Here is a 19,538-nt window from a genome sequence, read left to right on the forward strand (position 1 = left end):
TGGGCCTGCCCAGTGGTCAGGGCTTTATGGGCCTAAATACAATTGGGGGTTTTCTTTCCAAACAAATTTCATTGACTCAGATTCAGGCACTGCTTCTGGCTCCAAATGGCTCTATTCCCTGGAATGGAAAAAGGATATATTAAGCTATACTTACTGCTGTATTCTGGGTGGTTGCTCTCTCTTGGAAGCAACCAATTCTACATTTCAACCAAGTTATGGCCAGGGTGGATGGTGTAATGCTTGCAGACTTTGTCTTACATACCATGATACTATTGAGATATATCATGAACACTGGGATGATTGGGCGCAGGCCCACCTTAGAAATGTATCATAAATGACTTTTTTTTGCTTCCTTGCCACTTAAGAACCATAAATAGATATTTGTCTCATTCTGGACAATTTTTGTACATTGGACTATGCACCTACTTAGTTTGGTTTCTATATAGCGGGTGAAGTTTTCACTCAGGACTTTGGCACTTATCTTATGCCTGTTGCAGTTTTAACATTTTTTAATGTCAAAATGGCTGTTCAATTTTCTACTTGTTACCTTTCATAAGGAATAAAACTTAGTGAAAGAAAAAGTAGCCAGGTGGGGCGAGATGAGAGAATGCAAGGCCGGAGGTTCTGTGCGCAACTCTGCTTACAGCATAGGACGAGGTGAGCTGATAACAGCGGCGTGCTCAACAAAACTAGCCGGGTGGAGCACCCAGCTAAAAGAGCCTGGGGAGAACAATGGTATGCAGAAAAAAATACTTGTAGTAGCTCTCTAAACTACTTTGGCCTTGTGATCTTCTTGTGGCAATGTTTTATGTACAATCACAATGGCCACTACCGTGTTTCCCCGAAAATAAGACACTGTCTTATATTCATTTTTGCTCTGTGCTAGGGCTTATTCTCAGAGGATGTCTTATTTTTGGGCAAACACACTGGTATTTTTCCTATACAAAATGTACATACTGTATGCCATGTGCAACATACACAGAGCTTGTGTTTTGCAGATATTGGCTCTCAATTAAAAGAAATTGTTTCTGCTGATTATGTGGGTAAGAGTCTATTTCTTGCAGGCAGATAACTCTGTCAGGTTCCCCAGAGCTATGATAGGATAAGGTGTGTGTGTGTGTGTGTGTGTGTGTGTGTGTGTGTGTGTGTGTGTGTGTGTGTGTGTGTGTGTGTGTGTGTGATGCTTATCATCACAACAGATCAGAAGGGCTGGCTCCAACAAAAAACACAAATTGCCTGACATATATAGGACTGTGTAGAACTCACATTATACTGCTGCTCTCCTGTATCCAGGCTTTGTATCCAGCGTGACTTGCTGGTGTCAGGTGGGTTGCTGCTAGGGCTTAAATTCTGGGGATGTCTTACATTCCAAGCATTTTTGAAATTCCTGCTAGGTTTTATTCTCAGGGGATGTCTTACTTTAGGGGAAACACGGTAAATACTTCCAGAACCACAGCATATGTGCTAGATAAAATGAAGATGGCTGCCATTTTAGCATATGCCCGGTTGAGAGTATCAAAGATAGAGCCATATTTCTTATGAGAGTATATAGACTGATATGGGGTAGGTACCCATAAAGGAAAGAGATGTGTTGATGCCAAAACATGACTGATGCTAGTCAGCACCTAAGAGCCGGTTCAGACAGCCGGCTGTAGGCATCGATCCTGTAGTTTAGCACCGGGATCTACCGCGTTCCGCATTGAGGTGACTGGCAGTATTCATCTTAATGCGTTTACTGTCGATTGCCAGTAATTGCGCAAGTGTCGCAGTCAATCAATTTCTCAGAGATGCTGTGTGTAGTTTCTAAAGTTGTTTGTGTTCACAGTTTTGTATCCCCATAGGGGCTCAAAACGCGATGCAAGGACAGAACGACAGTAACCAATGCCACACACTTTTCTGCTCAGTAGCGGAAAAACATTTAGCATCGGTGAAATGAAATGCTGGCAGCCAGCCATGTCATTGGTGGTTGGATGTGGAGAGAAAAGCAATGAGCAGAGGATAAGCAGTATTGATAAAGCAAACAGCTGCTTGATCACTGGACTACACCAAACTATAGAAATCCTTGGGAGTGCTACGGTTGTCTAAAACACACCCAGAATGCTCCCTGAATGGGGCCTGTATGTTCTCTCTCCATTTACAAGTTTCTTCTGTGTACTACCCTTTCATCCCACACCCCAAACATACCAGCAGATTAACTGGCTTTCTTCAATAGCTGACCTTAGACTGCAGAGAATGCTCTCCAACAATATGCTGTTTAATTTTTACAATTATACTTTATATAGCAAAAGATAATGTTATACCTTTGTGAGGATGGAAATGTAGCACATGATTTCATGTCCAAAGAAGAGTCATCCAAATCCAGTTCAAAGATCTCCAAGGAGGCATTTGTGCTGAAGGTGGCATCCAGCTGCTGAGCAGAAGTACCTGATGACGCGAGACAGAATTTAGAGTCTATAGATTACAGGTACAATCTTGTTTTAGTTCAAAGCCTGTACTGGGTAAAGATATCTGCCCTCATAAATGCTGTCCTGGATAAAACTGTCCCAACTGACACCCTAATGCTCTTTCTTGGAGCTTTGGAGCTGGAAGATCCCATAACACAGACACACAACAAAACGCAGCACATTGCCAAGGCTGCCAGGGCTCTGTATTGCAAGGCAATGGCAGCAACAGACTCTCTTTGAATTTGACCATGGACATTGTTAACAATATTCTTATTTCTGAGAGACTTATAGCCGTGGTCAGTGACACTGTGGAGGTCTTCCCAAAAACGTGGTACCCCTGGCTCACTTACATTGATAACAAGGGCCTTCAACCAATGCTCTTTTTATCGTGAACACCGTCTACAATAATGGGTGTACTCTCCTTTCTGTTCTCATGAGTTACTGAATGATTCCTTACTAATATGCTCTGTGTCTATTTTGTTGTATCTTATTTTACCTTTACTATTGTTTACATTGCAATACTACAGTAACTTGTTTGTTGCCATCTTTGAACATTTCCTCAGGAATACATTTGTTACCTGCAATACTGTTAAACTAACTTTGCTGTCAATAAAAATCTTAGAAACTAAAAGCCAATGTTATGAAATCCATACTGGATTATAATTTTGACTAGCCGAGCCCTTCTCCCAAATCTCCTGTCGGTGGAATGCCTCACCCCAGTCCTCTCTGATCATGTGCCATGTAAGTTTACCGCAAGATGGGTGTTCCCTCCTAGAGTGCACTCTTGGCGACTTCATCCTATGTGGTTGTCTAAAGATGAGGCATCTGTGTACATGGGTGGTAGATTTGAGGAGTTCTGGCAATAGGGAGATTCAGCACAATTGACGTAATTTGGGCTACGTTTAACCACTTGAGGACCTAGGGCTTTCTACCCCTTAAGGACCGGCCACTTTTTTTCCATTCAGACCACTGCAGCTTTCACGGTTTATTGCTCGCTCATACAACCTACTACCTAAATGAATTTTGGCTCCTTTTCTTGTCACTAATAAAGCTTTCTTTTGGTGCTATTTGATTGCTCCTGCGATTTTTACTTTTTATTATATTCATCAAAAAAGACATGAATTTTGGCAAAAAAATGATTTTTTTAACTTTCTGTGCTGACATTTTTCAAATAAAGTAAAATTTCTGTATACATGCAGCGCGAAAAATGTGGACAAACATGTTTTTGATAAAAAAAACCCCATTCAGTGTATATTTATTGGTTTGGGTAAAAGTTATAGCGTTTACAAACTATGGTGCAAAAAGTGAATTTTCTCATTTTCAAGCATCTATGACTTTTCTGACCCCCTGTCATGTTTCATGAGGGGCTAGAATTCCAGGATAGTATAAATACCCCCAAATTACCCCATTTTGGAAAGAAGACATCCCAAAGTATTCACTGAGAGGCATAGTGAGTTCATAGAAGATATTATTTTTTGTCACAAGTAAGCGGAAAATGACACTTTGTGAGAAAAAAAAAAAAAAAGTTTCCATTTCTTCTAACTTGCGACAAAAAAAAAATGAAATCTGCCACGGACTCACCATGCCCCTCTCTGAATACCTTGAAGGGTCTACTTTCCAAAATGGGGTCATTTGTGGGGTGTGTTTACTGTTCTGACATTTTGGGGGGTGCTAAATTGTAAGCACCCCTGTAAAGCCTAAAGGGGCTCATTGGACTTTGGACCCCTTAGCACAGTTAGGCTGCAAAAAAGTGCCACACATGTGGTATTGCCGTACTCAGGAGAAGTAGTATAATGTGTTTTGGGGTGTATTTTTACACATACCCATGCTGGGTGGGAGAAATATCTCTGTAAATGACAATTTGTTAATTTTTTTTACACACAATTGTCCATTTACAGAGATCTTTCTCCCACTCAGCATGGGTATGTGTAAAAATACACCACAAAACACATTATACTACTTCTCCTGAGTACGGCAATACCACGTGTGGCACTTTTTTGCACCCTAACTGCGCTAAAGGGCCCAAAGTCCAATGAGTACCTTTAGGATTTCACAGGTCATTTTGAGAAATTTCGTTTCAAGACTACTCCTCACGGTTTAGGGCCCCTAAAATGCCAGGGCAGTATAGGAACCCCACAAATGACCCCATTTTAGAAAGAAGACACCCCAAGGTATTCCGTTAGGAGTATGGTGAGTTCATAGAAGATTTTATTTTTTGTCAAAAGTTAGCGGAAAATGACACTTTGTGAAAAAACACAATTAAAATCAATTTCCGCTAACTTGTGACAAAAAATAAAATCTTCTATGAACTCGCCATACTACTAACGAAATACCTTGGGGTGTCTTCTGATAAGGGGGGGTCTGAGGGCAATCTGAGCGTGTAGGCGGGCGATTGGGTGCCCGCAAGGGGCAGATTAGGGTCTGATCTGATGGGTAACAGTGACAGGTGGTGATAGGGGGTGATTGATGGGTGATTGATGGGTAATTAGTGGGTGTTTAGAGGAGAGAATAGATGGAAACACTGCGCTTGGGTGGTGATCTGATGTCGGATCTGCGGGCGATCTATTGGTGTGGGTGGGTGATCAGTTTGCCCGCAAGGGGCAGGTTAGGGGCTGATTGTTGGGTGGCAGTGACAGGGTGTGATTGATGGGTGATAGGTGATTGGCAGGTGATTGACAGGTGATCAGTGGGTTATTACAGGGAAGGCCAGATGTAATTAATGCACTGGCGAATTTATAAGGGGGGGGGGGGGGTCTGGGGGCAATCTGAGCATGTGGGCGGGTGATTGGGTGCCCGCAAGGGGCAGATTAGGGTCTGATCTGATAGGTAACAGTGACGGTTGGTGATAGGGGGTGATTGATGGGTAATTAGTGGGTGTTTAGAGAAGATAACAGATGTAAACAATACATTTGGGAGGTAATCTGACGGCGGGTTTGCGGCCGATCTAATGGTGTGGGTGGGTGATCAGATTGCCCGCAAGGGGCAGGTTAGGGGCTGATTGATGGGTGGCAGTGACAGGGGGTGACAGGTGGTGATTGATGGGTGATAGGTGATTGGCAGGAGATTGACAGGTGATCAGTGGGTTATTACAGGGAAGAACAGATGTAATTAATGCACTGGTGAATTGATAAGGGGGGGTCAGAGGGCAATCTGAGCGTGTGGGCGGGTGATTGGGTGCCCGCAAGGGGCAGATTAGGGTCTGATCTGATAGGTAAAAGTGACAGGTGGTGATAGGCGGTGATTGATGGGTGATTGATGGGTAATTAGTGGGTGTTTAGAGGAGAGAATAGATGTAAACAATGGATTTTGGAGGTGATCTGATGTCGGATCTGCGGGCGATCTATTGGTGTGGGGGGGTGATCAGATTGCCCGCAAGGGGCAGGTTAGGGGCTGATTGATGGGTGGCAGTGACAGGGGGTGATTGACGGGTGATTGACGGGTGATGGACAGGTGATTGACAGGTGATCAGGGGGGATAGATGCATACAGTACATGGGGGGGGGGTCTGGGGAGAATCTGAGGGGTGGGGGGTGATCAGGAGGGAGCGGGGGGCAGGGGGGGAAACAAAAAAAAAAATAGCGTTGACAGATAGTGACAGGGAGTGATTGATGGGTGATTAGGGGGGTGATAGGGTGCAAACAGGGGTCTGGGGGGTGGGCAGGGGGGGGTCTGATGGGTGCTGTGGGCGATCTCGGCCAGGGGGGGGGGGGGAAATCAGTGTGCTTGGTGCAGACTAGGGTGGCTGCAGCCTGCCCTGGTGGTCCCTCGGACATTGGGACCACCAGGGCAGGAGGCAGCCTGTATAATACACTTTGTAAACATTACAAAGTGTATTATACACTTTGTATGCGGCGATCGTCGGGTTAACATCCCGCCGGCGCTTCCGTATGGCCGGCGGGATGTTGCGGCGGGTGAGCGGCGCCAGGCGGAGGCGGAGGATCGCGTCACTGATGACGCGATCGCTCCGCCCATGCCCCTACAAGGACCGCCGCCAATTGTCAATACGGCGGTCCTTGCGGGGTGCACTTCCCGGCCGCCAATTGTACATACGGCGGTCGGGAAGTGGTTAAAATGCATGTCAAGTCCTTGTTTAACCTCCTTGCTGGTTATCCCAAGCTCAGCTCGGGGTAACCTGAGTAGGAGGATTTCTCAGGCTCCGCTGGGCCGATTTTCACATTTTTTTTCCTACACGCAGCTAGCAAAGTGCCGAGCCGCCCCCCCCCCCCCCAGACCCCCGCGCAGCTTGGCCAATCAGTGCCAGGCAGCACTGAGGGGTGGATCGGGATTCCCTATGACGTCCCGACGTCCATGACGTCGGTGACGTCATCCCGCCCCGTCGCCATGGCGACCGGGGAAGCCCAGCAGGAAATCCCGTTCTGAACGGGATTACCTGCTTACTCTGATCGCCGTAGGCGATCGGAGTGGGTGGGGGGATGCCGCTGCTTAGCGGCTATCATGTAGCGAGCACTGGGTTCGCTACATGATTTAAAAAAAAAAACTAAATGCTGCGCTGCCCCCTTGCCACGGGAATTGGACCGACAAGGGGGTTAATAGGGAAATTAGGGCTATTTAATTTATTCTCTTCTGGCTAAGATTTCCCACTCTGTGCAGTCTCCTCAGGTATTTACACAGTATGGTTTCATTCTTAGTTCTCCTGAGTTAATCCTTAAAGTGTAACTGTCGGGCATAAAATAAAAAATCAATTCTTTATTTTTAGCTGGTAAACAAGAAATAAAGATGCTAACCAGGCAATCCAAAAGTTAAAATCACTATTACTTTTCTTGTTGATAAATGATCATTCCCCAGTTTACCTGACTCTTATTTGGTACACAAAAAGGAAGTTGCAGGGCATGCTGGGTTGTCCTTCTTTGCTTCTCTACTTCCCCTCAGACTTAACTAATACAGCCTGATTGGCTGAAGCCTCTTTCCCTCCTGGTTTCCTCTCCCACACCTCTGTTCCTCTCTAATTGGCCAGTATTTCTCATGCTTAGACAATGCACTTTCTATAGTGAAGGCCTGGCTATGCATACACAATCAGGCAAAGGAGAGTAAGGGAGGAAATGACATCAGGATTGGCTTCAAAATAGCCACAGTTAAAATGGAAAATGCTAAGGATTTTCTCTTTTTATTACTGTAGAAAAATCACTAAGATCAAAACGTGGACAGTGTAATACATATGTTATTTAAGTAGAGCAAGTATTTATCTACTTATATATGGTTTATGTTAATGTTATGTGTTTTTTTTCTGAGATAGTATGGCTGACAGCTCCTCTTTAAGAGGTTTGTGGAATACTATACTGATCTGTATTCCAAGCACACAGAAACTGGAGGAGGAGACCCAGTACTTTTTGGCTCTGGTTGAACTCTCACAATTGTTTTCTGAGCCCTTTGCTGCTCTTGAGGTACATATTATGGAAGATGTCAGGATTAGGTCGTAGTAAAACATATGTAAAGATTACACATATTTTTCTATCGGAATTAAGTAGTAGAATATTGGTAATTTTACAGATATTCTACTAGTGGCAATATCCTTTATATCTTTTTTTGTATGCGCCTTTATTACATGTATGCCGTATAGACTGTGTGACCTCACTGGGACTGGAACCTGGAATAATAGAGCTCAAGTTGTGCTTATTACTTATCTTACAATCTAAAGGAATAGGGGGTTACTCTGGGGGATGTTACCTAATTGTGTTTGGTGGAATGCCTACCTGTTGATGTAAAATGCTGCCTAAATATGTTTCTTATATGGTCAAATAGCTTCTTCCTCAGAAGATTGGGATTTGGGATGTGGGGGCAGAAAGGCGTTAGGGGGCCCAGTAGGTTTGCTCAGTATGGGGCCAAGACATTTCTGATTGGGGCCCTGCCTGGGTTCTCTAACTCTGGTGGATTTCCTGTTGACAACCTGGCTTGTCTGACTCTGCTTGATCTCTTGCTCCTACTTCTAGGTATTACAACAACGCTTATCTGCTGCCTCCCACAGTCTGCATTACACCTATGCCTAGCTGCCACCTGCCCTACCCCAGTCTGTTACCACCAAGCCTATCCAGCATCTAAACTGATCTGCTCTTTCTTGTTTGTCACCTTCTCACATTGGCGTTGATTCATTAAGTTGTGCTGCTAAAGAAGCACAGCTTAAGGAGAGTAGCGCGAGTTGTGTGCACAATACGTGCAGTAGTGCAGCGTAGCGCGCGCTGGTAACTTACGCGCGCTCCATTCATTTAACGGCCACTCCACTCATCCCACCCTGAGCCCCATCGGGTCCAGTGGCTTCATAGGACGTGATCCCCGCACTTTCATTGGCCCAATAGGCTGCTTGTCAAGTGACAGGCAGCCTACTGGGCCAATCAAAGTGTGGGGATCACATCCTATAAAGCCACTGGACCTAATGGGGCGCAGGGCAGGATCAGTGGAAGCAGCACACATAAGTTGCTAGTGCACACTACAATGCACTAGTGCGCATAGCGTACACACAACTCACACTCCTCACATTAAGCTGCGCTGCTTTAGCAGCACAGCTTAATGAATCAACCCTGTTGCATTTTTGTGTGTCTCCGTTAGTCCTTAACAGCAAAGAATGTATTGGACACTTAAGATGGTGGTCTATCATCCACCACAAATGTTCTGATAAAGACTGACGGGCAGGGGGAGAGGGGGGATTGCTGACTGTTCCAATGGAAGTTATGGGGTTACATTAAAAAAAACACTAAGCAGCAAATGAGCCATACTGCAAATAAAGGGCACCATACAGCAAGTGATACTGAAAGCTTTAATGCAACGTAAAACATCTAAGAGACACTTTAGTTTATTCTAGCAGCCCAAGTCATATTTGCTAAGTGGACAGAAGCTCCATGGCAACTAAGTAGAGTGGGATAGCAGGCTAATAAACATGCAGCCAAACTGACTCATACATTCCAACTATCTACATATGAGTTTGAGTTTCTATCTACAGTACTGTATAAGTATCAGCAAAATAAATATATTGATGTACTGACAGAAACCTTAGAGGAACAAACTTATTTTTATTATTTAGTCAGTCTATCTAAAAATCTATACGGTATTTCAGTTTTATGTATTCTTAGGTACACTTCAAATCAAACACAAACAAATCCAATCTACACAGCACCCGGTAATAATAAATGCTGAATTTATGAGAGGCAATCAGGCATGGCTGTGATACTGACCCAACTTCTAGATCTTAACAGGCTATTCAATCACAACCATCGCTGCCATTTCCCTTCTTGTCAGCTTCAGTTCTACCGTCTGTTCAATCTACTCCTGCTCATCTTCAGATTGCCATAATTTATCTACTCCCTGCTCTAGCTATGCCTTTTTCCCACCAATTATGCTACATTCTGTGTACTGACGTCATTACAAACTTTTGGTTTCTACAACACAAATTCCCAATTGATACCAACAATTCGGAGACTTGTAAATGTTTTTTTTTTGCTCACCTCCTTGTTTGTACTGTCAGTGGTCCTCTGCTAAGACTCATAAGGTTGGACACACATTACCCCTTGTTTTTAAGTGTCTCCTTTACCTCTTCAACACAACTTAATGTCCACAACATTTTGAAACTTAATTTCATTTCATCACTTTCTGCTATAAGTTCAGCTCAAAAGTTCACATGCTCAAACCAAAATATGCACAGTACCGACCTCCACATACTCGCTGGTCCCTTATCTCCTCTGATAATTAAGCACGTCTCTTTACCTAAGTTAGCACCTACTGACCACCATTATATGATTACCTCTGCCTTGATCTATGTTGCTTGCTTCACCAATCACAAATTATTATTCTGTATTCATATTTAGAAACAGTTTGAGTACACAGTCTTGCCTTTCTATACCCCCCTTCCCCATACATTCTACTAGTTTAACTGAACAGGGACTGTTCTTACTAATCGCCAAAGCTCACCTCACTATCCGTTCCTTCCTTCCATTCTCTCCCACTGTCTCTCAAGGACTCCTAATTCATGCAACCTTTTCACCTCCCCCAGCACGAGTATCTAGTCCCTGTATTTACACAAATATAATCAAATACAAACACTTGGTTCTGTTTCTATTTTTAGAACACATTAACTATCTCCATCTTGTGGCCAAAAAGTAAAACCACATCCAAATACCCTACCGTATAGAACCTTCCCATAGAAAAATGAAATAAATTTTCATTATTTTTAAAAAACCGTTCGAGGTGAAATTAAACAAAGGTTCCCGCTGAAGATGTGGTGTAGCGCTGGAATTTCTGTTGGTCCTGCTGCAGCTTAACCTTAGAAGATGCTGCACCATGTGCAGACATTGAAGTGTGGCTAAGTGTCTTAGTGAGCTGGGAAATACTTCTACTTTCTGGATTTTTCCCTACGCATTCAAACATACAGCGATGAAACCCATCTGCCCTCTCTAACTACCAGCATGTCTCTCGTCTTACCTACTTCTTTAAACTTATTGGACAACATGTTGACGCAGGCTTGGTTCATCTTTCCTCTGTAACAGTCTGTTGATCACCTCCAGTCTGCTTCCAGCCCTAACCATTCCACTGAAACTGCATGAGCAAGAGGCATTACAGTACTCACCTGTAGCAAGATATATAGGATGTTGTTGTGAGGGGCTCCAGGCCTGCATTGCAGTGCGGTCGATTTCTTTAAGCTTCATTCTGTATTAATACAAAAAAAAAAATTGGAAAATGAATGTATTCATGATAAATAAAAGTGTATTGCAGCGAACTTTTAAAAAAGCATTACATATGCATAAACTTATCAAGAATTTAACAATCAAGGTTCTGACAGCATTGGATACTAATCTGGTTCAGGGCTTCCCAGCATTATGTGTAATCCTTATTAAAGGCAACCTTTATGAGGTACTCCCTTATAGGAGGCATTATCACAAGCGTACCTTCACACATACATTTAGCAGCAATACATCACAACTGTATAAAAAAGGATTCCATGTACATCCCACTCCACTCACCAGGATCGATGGAGGTTGGTGTAGCTATGTGTACCATACATTTCCCACATCGCTGGATCTACCTGCTTTAAGACAAGAGTCTTTACATATGGTAAAAACTCTTTGTGCATTTATTTTAAACGTATTTGAAATGAATACAAAAATATTATTATGCTATTTCCCTAATATTTAGCAAAATATAATACAAGACACTGGAGGACAAAAACACTTTACAAGTGAGAGAAATACAAAGAACTGTTGTACAGTGCTTAGGCCTGTGGTAATACTTTTGAAGTGAGAAGAATATGCAGCCCGTTTTCACTCTTTAATCTCCTGAGCGGGCATACCGCTCGCTAGGCTCAGGAGTCCCCCAGGATGAATCTAATAGATTTAATGCCTGCAAAAGGTTTAGCTAGCACTAGGCTAGCTAGTATAGGTAGCCGGCACTCCCCCATCGCCCCCAATCCCCCAATCCAACCGCTTATACATTACCCAGCCTGGTAACAGCGATCGACGCAGCCTCCCCGCACAGCTCCGGTCTTCTCTATGGGGAGGATCGTGACTGCGCATAACGTCATGTACAATCCTCCCCATAGAGAAGACCGAAGCTGTGCACTGGAATCATGCTGGGTAATGTATAAGCGGCCGGATTGGTGCGATCGGGGGGTGTTGACCACCTATACTAGCTAGCCTAGTACTAGCTAAATTTTTTGCAGGCATTAAATCTATTAGATTAATCCGGGGGACTGAGGCTGCAAAACCTCCTGAGCGGCGTAACACTCAGGAGGTTAACCACTTAAAGAGGAACTCCAGTGAAAATAATGTAATAAAAAAAGTGCTTCATTTTTACAATAATTATGTATAAATGATTTAGTCAGTGTTTGCCCATTGTAAAATCTTTTAAACCCCTGATTTACATTCGGACATTTATTACATGGTGACATTTTTACTGTTGGCAGGTGATGTAGCTGCTACATGCTTTTTTGGCAGTTGGAAACAGCTGTAAACAGCAATTTCCCACAATGCAGCAAGGATCACAGACAGGAAACTGCCGAGAGTACGTACTCAGAGTTTCTTGTGGGAGGGGTTTCACCACAATATCAGCCATACAGCGCCCCCTGATGGTCTGTTTGCGAAAAGGAATAGATTTCTCATGTAAAAGAGGGTATCAGCTACTGATTGGGATAAAGTTCAATTCTTGGTCAAAGTTTCTCTTTAAGTTCCAGCGGTCTCTGCCCCCTTAGAACCAGAGACCGCTGGTACAATAATGACGCAATCATGACGAATCGCCGCATATACCCGCCGCAACCACCATCACCGCCGCACGCTGGGATCCTCAGGACATCCACTCTGCGTCTCTATGACGGCAGAGACATGTGAGCCGGTCAGGAGCCGCTTTCATTGGCTCCTGACCGTGTCTATCAATGTAAGCAACTCCCAAATTGATAGACACGACCAGCTCACAGGGCTCTGCTGTCATATAGACAGGCAGAGCAAGTGAGCTGTGAAGGGACACGGTGGGGATTAAGCAGCGAGATCGATGCAAACGGCAGATGCGCGCTGCGGCATGATTGAAATCTGCGCCCCCTGCCAACAAGGTAACCACCAAAACATGTAGATTACAATCACCGTGGTCCTTAAGTAGTTAAACCGGTGCCAGCTGTCTGACTTCTGTGCTAATGCTCTGTATCTAATAGTTTAAAGGAAACCTGAAATCTCAAAATGTATATAAAAAAAATAATAAAAAAAAGGTAAAACATTACCGTAAGTATGTGCCCTCACTGATGTAGTTAGCACTATTTTTTGCTGCTCCCCGCCGTCACCATCATGATTTTTTTCCCCATTTTAAAATCTGCCAACCTGCAAGCAAGATGACTGCGACCCTAGAACTACTTCCAGGGCGTTGTGGCATGCACAGATCACAGGCACTTTCCCCTGAAGCCATGCACGAGAAGACTCCAGGACTGAGCATGCCCAGTTTGTCCTCTTGTGCATGCACTGTCCTGACTCCTGCGCATGTCCAGGCTAGCTCTGGGCACCCAGAGCTGCTTTCACCCTAGTGACAAGAACGTGCACGGAGCGGCGGCAGAAAGGCGGGGAGAGGGCAGAGAAAGGGGAGAGATGCAGGGTAAAGAGGAGAAACAGATGGTAGAGCAGAGGCTCTTCCTGTCTGTCAACCCTCAATGATTCAGGGAGCGGCTGAGGCTGCAAGAACAAACAGCCACAGCACAAAGGTATATCAGCCTTAAAGGCACATACCTCAATTGCAACATCATTTAAAAAAAACTGGTTTCAGATTCCCTTTAAAGAGACACTGAAGCGAAAAAAAAATGATGATATTATGATTTGTATGTGCAGTACAGGTAAGAAAAAAAACATTAAGATCAGATACATCAGTGTAAAGCTGGCCATACACTGGCCCGATTTGTGCCCGTTTCAACAGCAGATTCGATCACTGGGATCGAATCTGCTGCCAATCGTTCACGCTGCACGCCGAATTTCGATCCATTTCGTCCGATCCCGTCGATCGCGCCGTGCGGAAAATAACCGTCGATCGCCCGCGGGTAAAGAGCGCATCGCTAGCGGCGTTCGAGTGCCCGACGACCGACGCAATAGAGCCCGCATACATTACCTGCTCCGCCGGCGCGACTGCCCCCCGGTCACCGCTGCTCCGTCTCCGCTCTGGTCTCTAGGTCTGGCATGCCTCACTTCTAGCCCGGCAGGAAGTTTAAACAGTAGAGCGCCCTCTACTGTTTAAACTTCCTGCCGGGCTAGAAAAAGTGAGGCATGCCGGACCTGGAGACCAGAGCGCAGACAGAGCAGCGGTGACCGGGGGACTGGAGTCGCGCTGGCGGAGCAGGTAATGTATGCGGGCGGGCGGGGGCAGCAGCAGCACCACCACCACAACAGATTGTGAACGGTTTCAGGCTGAAATCGGTTCACAATCTGTTTGCTTTAAAGGTAGCCATACGATCCCTCTCTGATCAGATTCGATCAGAGAGGGATCTATCTGTTGGTCGAATCTGATGGCAAATCGACCAGTGTATGGCCACCTTAATGGTTTCCAGTACAGGAAACAATTAAGGTTTATCTCTATGCAAAAAAGCTATTAAGCTCTCCGACTAACTTAGTCGTGGAGAGGGCTGTTATCTGACTTTTATTATCTCAACTGTAATTGAACTGTTTACTTTTCCTCTGCTAGAGGAGAATTCATTACTTCACAGACTGCTCTGAAAGACTCATTTTGAATGCTGAGTGTTGTGTAATCTGCACATATTATAGAATAATGCAATGTTAGAAAAAACACTATATACCTGAAAATAAAAATATGAGAATATTTTCTTTGCTGCTAATCTTCTAGTAATTATTCATAGTACACAGCCAATTCATTATATCATATATTTTTTTTCGCTTCAGTGTCTCTTTAAGTCAGTAGCCCAGAATAAACATGAAGATCAGCTGCTTTGACTCGGGTCTGACTCCACTGGCTGCATACTTGTTGCAGGGGTCTGACTCAAAAGCAACTACAGCCAACAGCTCAGCATGACAGCCAGGCAACTGGCATTGCCTATAAGGAAACAAAGATGGAAAAATCCATATTCCTCTCACTTAAGGTGTCCTTTAAAGCAAATTTGAACTGAAAATACATGAATGAGATAATTGCATGTGTAGTACAAATGATAAATAGAACATTAACAACATAAAACTAAGTCTCATACTATCATTTTCAGTTTAAGATCCGAATTTTTAAGACTGAATTCTAAACAGTAGTCATGTCAGTCTGATGTAAAATCTGCTTCCTTAAATTAACAAACAGAAGTAATGACCTTTTCATAAGTAAAATCAGTTTTCACAGCCAGATAAGAGCGTTTTGCTTTCTGTGTATTTTTAGGACATCAGGCTATAAAATTCAACTTTCAGTCAAACTAACTAATTTGAATAAATAACAAAACTAGTTTATTAGTTTAACACTTGCTGTCGAGGAAAACAGAAAGGGACATTAGACAATTTCTTAGTTGGACTACTACTATATGTACCTATGTTTATCATGTCCCTGGTTTGCTAAACTGGGAACATGTTACCATTACTACTGGTAACAGCATAACACAAGTTGCCTAAGTAGCATGACTTGTGTTACCCAAGTAACCAGGGCTGTGGAGTCAGAGTCAAGGAGTCGGAGCAATTTTGGGTACCTGGAGTCGGAGGTTTCATAAACTGATGAGTCAGATTATTTTTGTACAAAACCCACAGCCCTGGTAAGTATAGGCTAAGGAGTCGGAGTCGAGGAGTCTGAGCCATTTTGGGTACCTGTAGTCGGAATTGGAGGTTTTATAAACTGAGGAGTCGGATGATTTTTGGACCGACTCCACAGCCCTGCAAGTAACGCCAACATTGCTAGGGTAATGTGCGATACAACGCGGGTAGTGCTAAATAGACAACTTGCAATTTGCCGTCAGTGGCAGTAAAGGTAAAATTGCTGTGCGTGCGCTACCTGTGCACAGCAATCTTAGAACAGTTTAGTGCATCAGGCACCATGTTGGTGCTGTTAGTGTATGAGCCTAGATGATCCACAAGCTCTACTACTGGCTGTACTTGTAGTACATCCAACATAAGTAGAAAGTATACCGTATTTGCCTACTCATCGACAGTTAATTCTGGCTACCAATTCTCAAAGATGTGCTATCACTTTTTTCTTCTTTTTCCGGTTCCTTCCCTTTTTCTGTTCAGTATTTTCCCAGCCAAGTCTTCAGAAGAGAAGAGAGGAGACTAACTACTAGAAAAAAGAAAATTATGACAGTCTGCATTAATGGGTTGACGAATATGCCACTGCAAATAATAGCTCATGAAAACTGCTGTGCTCAGTTTGAAGACATACTAACTGCGTGTTTGTCTTGCGGATCTCTTGGACTTGCACAGTAGTGTGTGTTGAAACTGGCACCAAGCATATAGCTAGTATATGCTGGGTGGAGTCAGAACACCTGATCTGCATACCCCTGCGGAGTCAGTGAAGGCACTAAAAAGAAGAGGATCACTATGACAGCCAAACAAATAAACAGTAGGGTGACATCAGCAATGGCAGCTTTTGTAATCCCTCAGTCTAGACTCACATTAAGGCTAGGTCCACACTTGTCCGTTCAGGATCGGGTCCGTTTTAAACGGATCCGGTTTGGGCTCTCTCTCCCCCCCCCCCCCCCCCTTCGTTTTAACTGTTTAAATATGATTGCAGCATATGTTTCCAGTCCGTGGAAACATATGCCGTGGGGGGGGGGGAGGGGGAACTGGAGGGGAAAGCAGCCAAGCAGCCAGGGCAGGAGTGACATCGGTCGGTGGGGGTCGCCCCCCCCTCACCTTGGTCCCCAGTCCCAGCTCCCCTCCAGCTATTTGCATAAAAAGTTGTTATAATATAATGTAGGCAGCCAGCGGGGATGCTTACCTTCCTCTCTTGCGTTCCACTGCTCGCCTCTATACTTCGGAGGGTGGCATTGCTGGAAGTGACGCGGTGAGCGGAGGAAGTAGGAGAGAAGGTAATCTTCCCCCTCGCTGCCTCCATTAGTTTTTAACAACTTTTTGCGCAAATAGGTGAGGGAAAGGGAAGGGGCGACCCCCCCCCTCCCCGCCGACTGCTGACTCCCCTGTCCTGGCTGCTACCCCCTCCAGCATGGCAGCCCCCACCCTACCCCACCCACAGGCTGGGACACAGAAACGGATCTGTTTCTGTGTCCAAAACTGCCTGTGTAGAGGGGGATCCATTTCCCTATTCATTTTCCCAACCCCTCCGTGTATCCGAGGTCCATGAAAATGTTGCAAATCTGGAAGGTCCGTACAGGTTTTGAATACAGATCCCTCTGACTGCAGGCGAATCCGTTTTTAATTTGAATGAAAAGGGCTGCTATCTTTAACCTTGGTGTCCGTGGCTCCATTTTTGATCCGGGCCAAAAAACGGAGCCACGGATATGTTTTTAACAAAAAAGTGTGCACCTACTCTTAAAACTAATATAAAGGACATTTCACATTTACAAAACCTAGAAGTAGCCCCTACAGTACATACAGTGGGATGCAAAAGTTTGGGCAACCTTGTTAATTGTCATGATTTTCCAGTATAAATTGTTGATTGCTAGGATAAAAAATGTCAGTTAAATATATCATATAGGAGACACATACAGCGATATTTGAGAAGTGAAATGAAGTTTATTGGATTTACAGAAAGTGTGCAATAATTGTTTAAATAAAATTAGGCAGGTGCATAAATGTCATTTTATTGATTCCAAAACTTTTAGAACTAATTATTGGAGCTCAAATTGGCTTGGTAAGCTCAGTGACCCCTGACCTACATACACAGGTGAATCCAATTATGAGAAAGAGTATTCAAGGGAGTCAATTATAATTTTCCCTCCTCTTTTAAATTTCTCTGAAGAGTAGCAACATGGGGGTCTCAAAACAACTCTCAAATGACCTGAAGACAAAGATGGTTCACCATCATGGTTTAGGGGAAGGATACAGAAAGCTGTCTCAGAGATTTCAGCTTTCTGTTTCCACAGTTAGAAACAGAGGAAATGGAAGACCACAGGCTCACTTCAAGTTAAGGCTCGAAGTGGCAGACCAAGAAAAATCTCGGATAGACAGAAGTGACGAATGGTGAGAACAGTCAGAGTCAACTCACAGACCAGCACCAAAGACCTACATCATCATCTTGCTGCAGAAGGAGTCACTGTGCATCGCTCAACCATTCGGGGCACTTTACACAAGGAGATGCTGTATGCAAGAGTGATACAGAGGAAGCATTTTCTCCGCACACAGCTAAAACAGAGCTGCTTGATGTATGCTAAAGCACTTTTGGACAAGCCAGCTTCATTTTGGAATAAGGTGCTGTGGACCGATGAAACTAAATTGTAGTTATTTGGGCATAACAAGGGGCGTTGAAGGAAAAAGAACACAGCATTCCAAGAATAACACCTACTACCTACACTAAAATATGATGGTGGTTCCATGTGAATCTTGTCAAAGTTGAGGGACGCATGGATTCCACTAAGTATCAGCAGATTCTGGAGACCAATGTCTAGGAATCAGTGACAAAGCTGAAGCTGCGTCGGGGCTGGATCTTTCAACAAGACAAAGACCCTAAACACTTCTCAAAATCTACTAAGGTATTTATGCAGAGGAACAAGTACAATGTTCTGGAATGGCCATCTCAGTCCCCAGACCTGAATATAATTGAAAATCTGTGGTGTGAGTTAGAGAGCTGTCCATGCTCGGAAGCCATCGAACCTGAATGAACTACAGATGTTTTGTAAAGAGGAATGGTCCAAAATACCTTCAACCAGAATTCAGACTCTCATTGGAACCATCAGGAAGCATTTAGAGGTTGTAATTTCTGCAAAAAGAGGATTTACTAAATATTGATTTCATTTCTTTTTTGTGGTGCTCAAATTTATGCACCTGTCTAATTTTGTTTAAACAATTATTGTGCACTTTCTGTAAATCCAATAAACTTAATTTCACTCCTCTTATATCACTGTGTGTGTCTACTATATGATATACTGTATATACTCGCATATAAGCCGACCCGCATATAAGCCGACCCCCCCAACTTTTCCCTGAAAAACCAGGAAAAAAAATGATTGCCCCCCATATAAGCCGGGGGTAGGAAATGCTGGATTGGTGCAGCCCCCCAGTGTGTCCCAGTATATCTAGTATAATGCCCAGTATGGGTAGGTAGTGCCTCAGTATAGCTAGTATAGTGCCCAGTTTAGCTAGTATAGTGCCCAGTATAGGTAGGTAGTGCCTCAGTATAGCTAGTAAAGTGCCCAGTTTAGCTAGTATAGTGCCCAGTATAGCCAGTATAGCGCTCAGTATAGGTAGGTAGTGTCCAGTATAGCTAGTATAGTGCCCAGTATAGCTAGTAAAGTGCCCAGTTTAGCTAGTAAAGTGCCCAGTATAGCCAGTATAGTGCCCAGTATAAGTAGGTAGTGTCCAATATAGCTAGTAAAGTGCCCAGTTTAGCTAGTATAGTGCCCAGTTTAGCTAGTATAGTACCCCAGTATGGCTAGTATAGTGCCCCAGTATGGCTAGTATAGTGCCCAGTATAGGTAGGTAGTGTCCAGTATAGCTAGTATAGTGCCCAGTATAGCTAGTATAGTGCCCAGTACAGC

General features: G+C 44.0%; 1 protein-coding gene across 10 annotated transcripts in view; it reads right to left on the reverse strand.

Moving 5' to 3' along the window:
* SEC31A (SEC31 homolog A, COPII coat complex component) overlaps window positions 1-19,538 on the reverse strand; it is a 114,631-nt gene that overhangs the window by 66,393 nt on the left and 28,700 nt on the right. For all 10 annotated transcript variants that reach the window (XM_068233623.1, XM_068233626.1, XM_068233628.1 and 7 more), the window contains 2 exons: window positions 11,016-11,095; window positions 2,301-2,424 (listed from right to left, as the gene is read on the reverse strand). In XM_068233623.1, coding sequence (XP_068089724.1) covers window positions 2,301-2,424; window positions 11,016-11,094 — 203 coding nt within the window. In that variant the 5' untranslated portion in view covers window position 11,095. Of the gene's footprint in view, window positions 1-2,300; window positions 2,425-11,015; window positions 11,096-19,538 lie in introns of those variants that run through there.

This window comes from Hyperolius riggenbachi, chromosome 1 (genome assembly GCF_040937935.1).
Source record: "Hyperolius riggenbachi isolate aHypRig1 chromosome 1, aHypRig1.pri, whole genome shotgun sequence".
In the NCBI taxonomy this organism is placed as follows: domain Eukaryota; kingdom Metazoa; phylum Chordata; class Amphibia; order Anura; family Hyperoliidae; genus Hyperolius; species Hyperolius riggenbachi.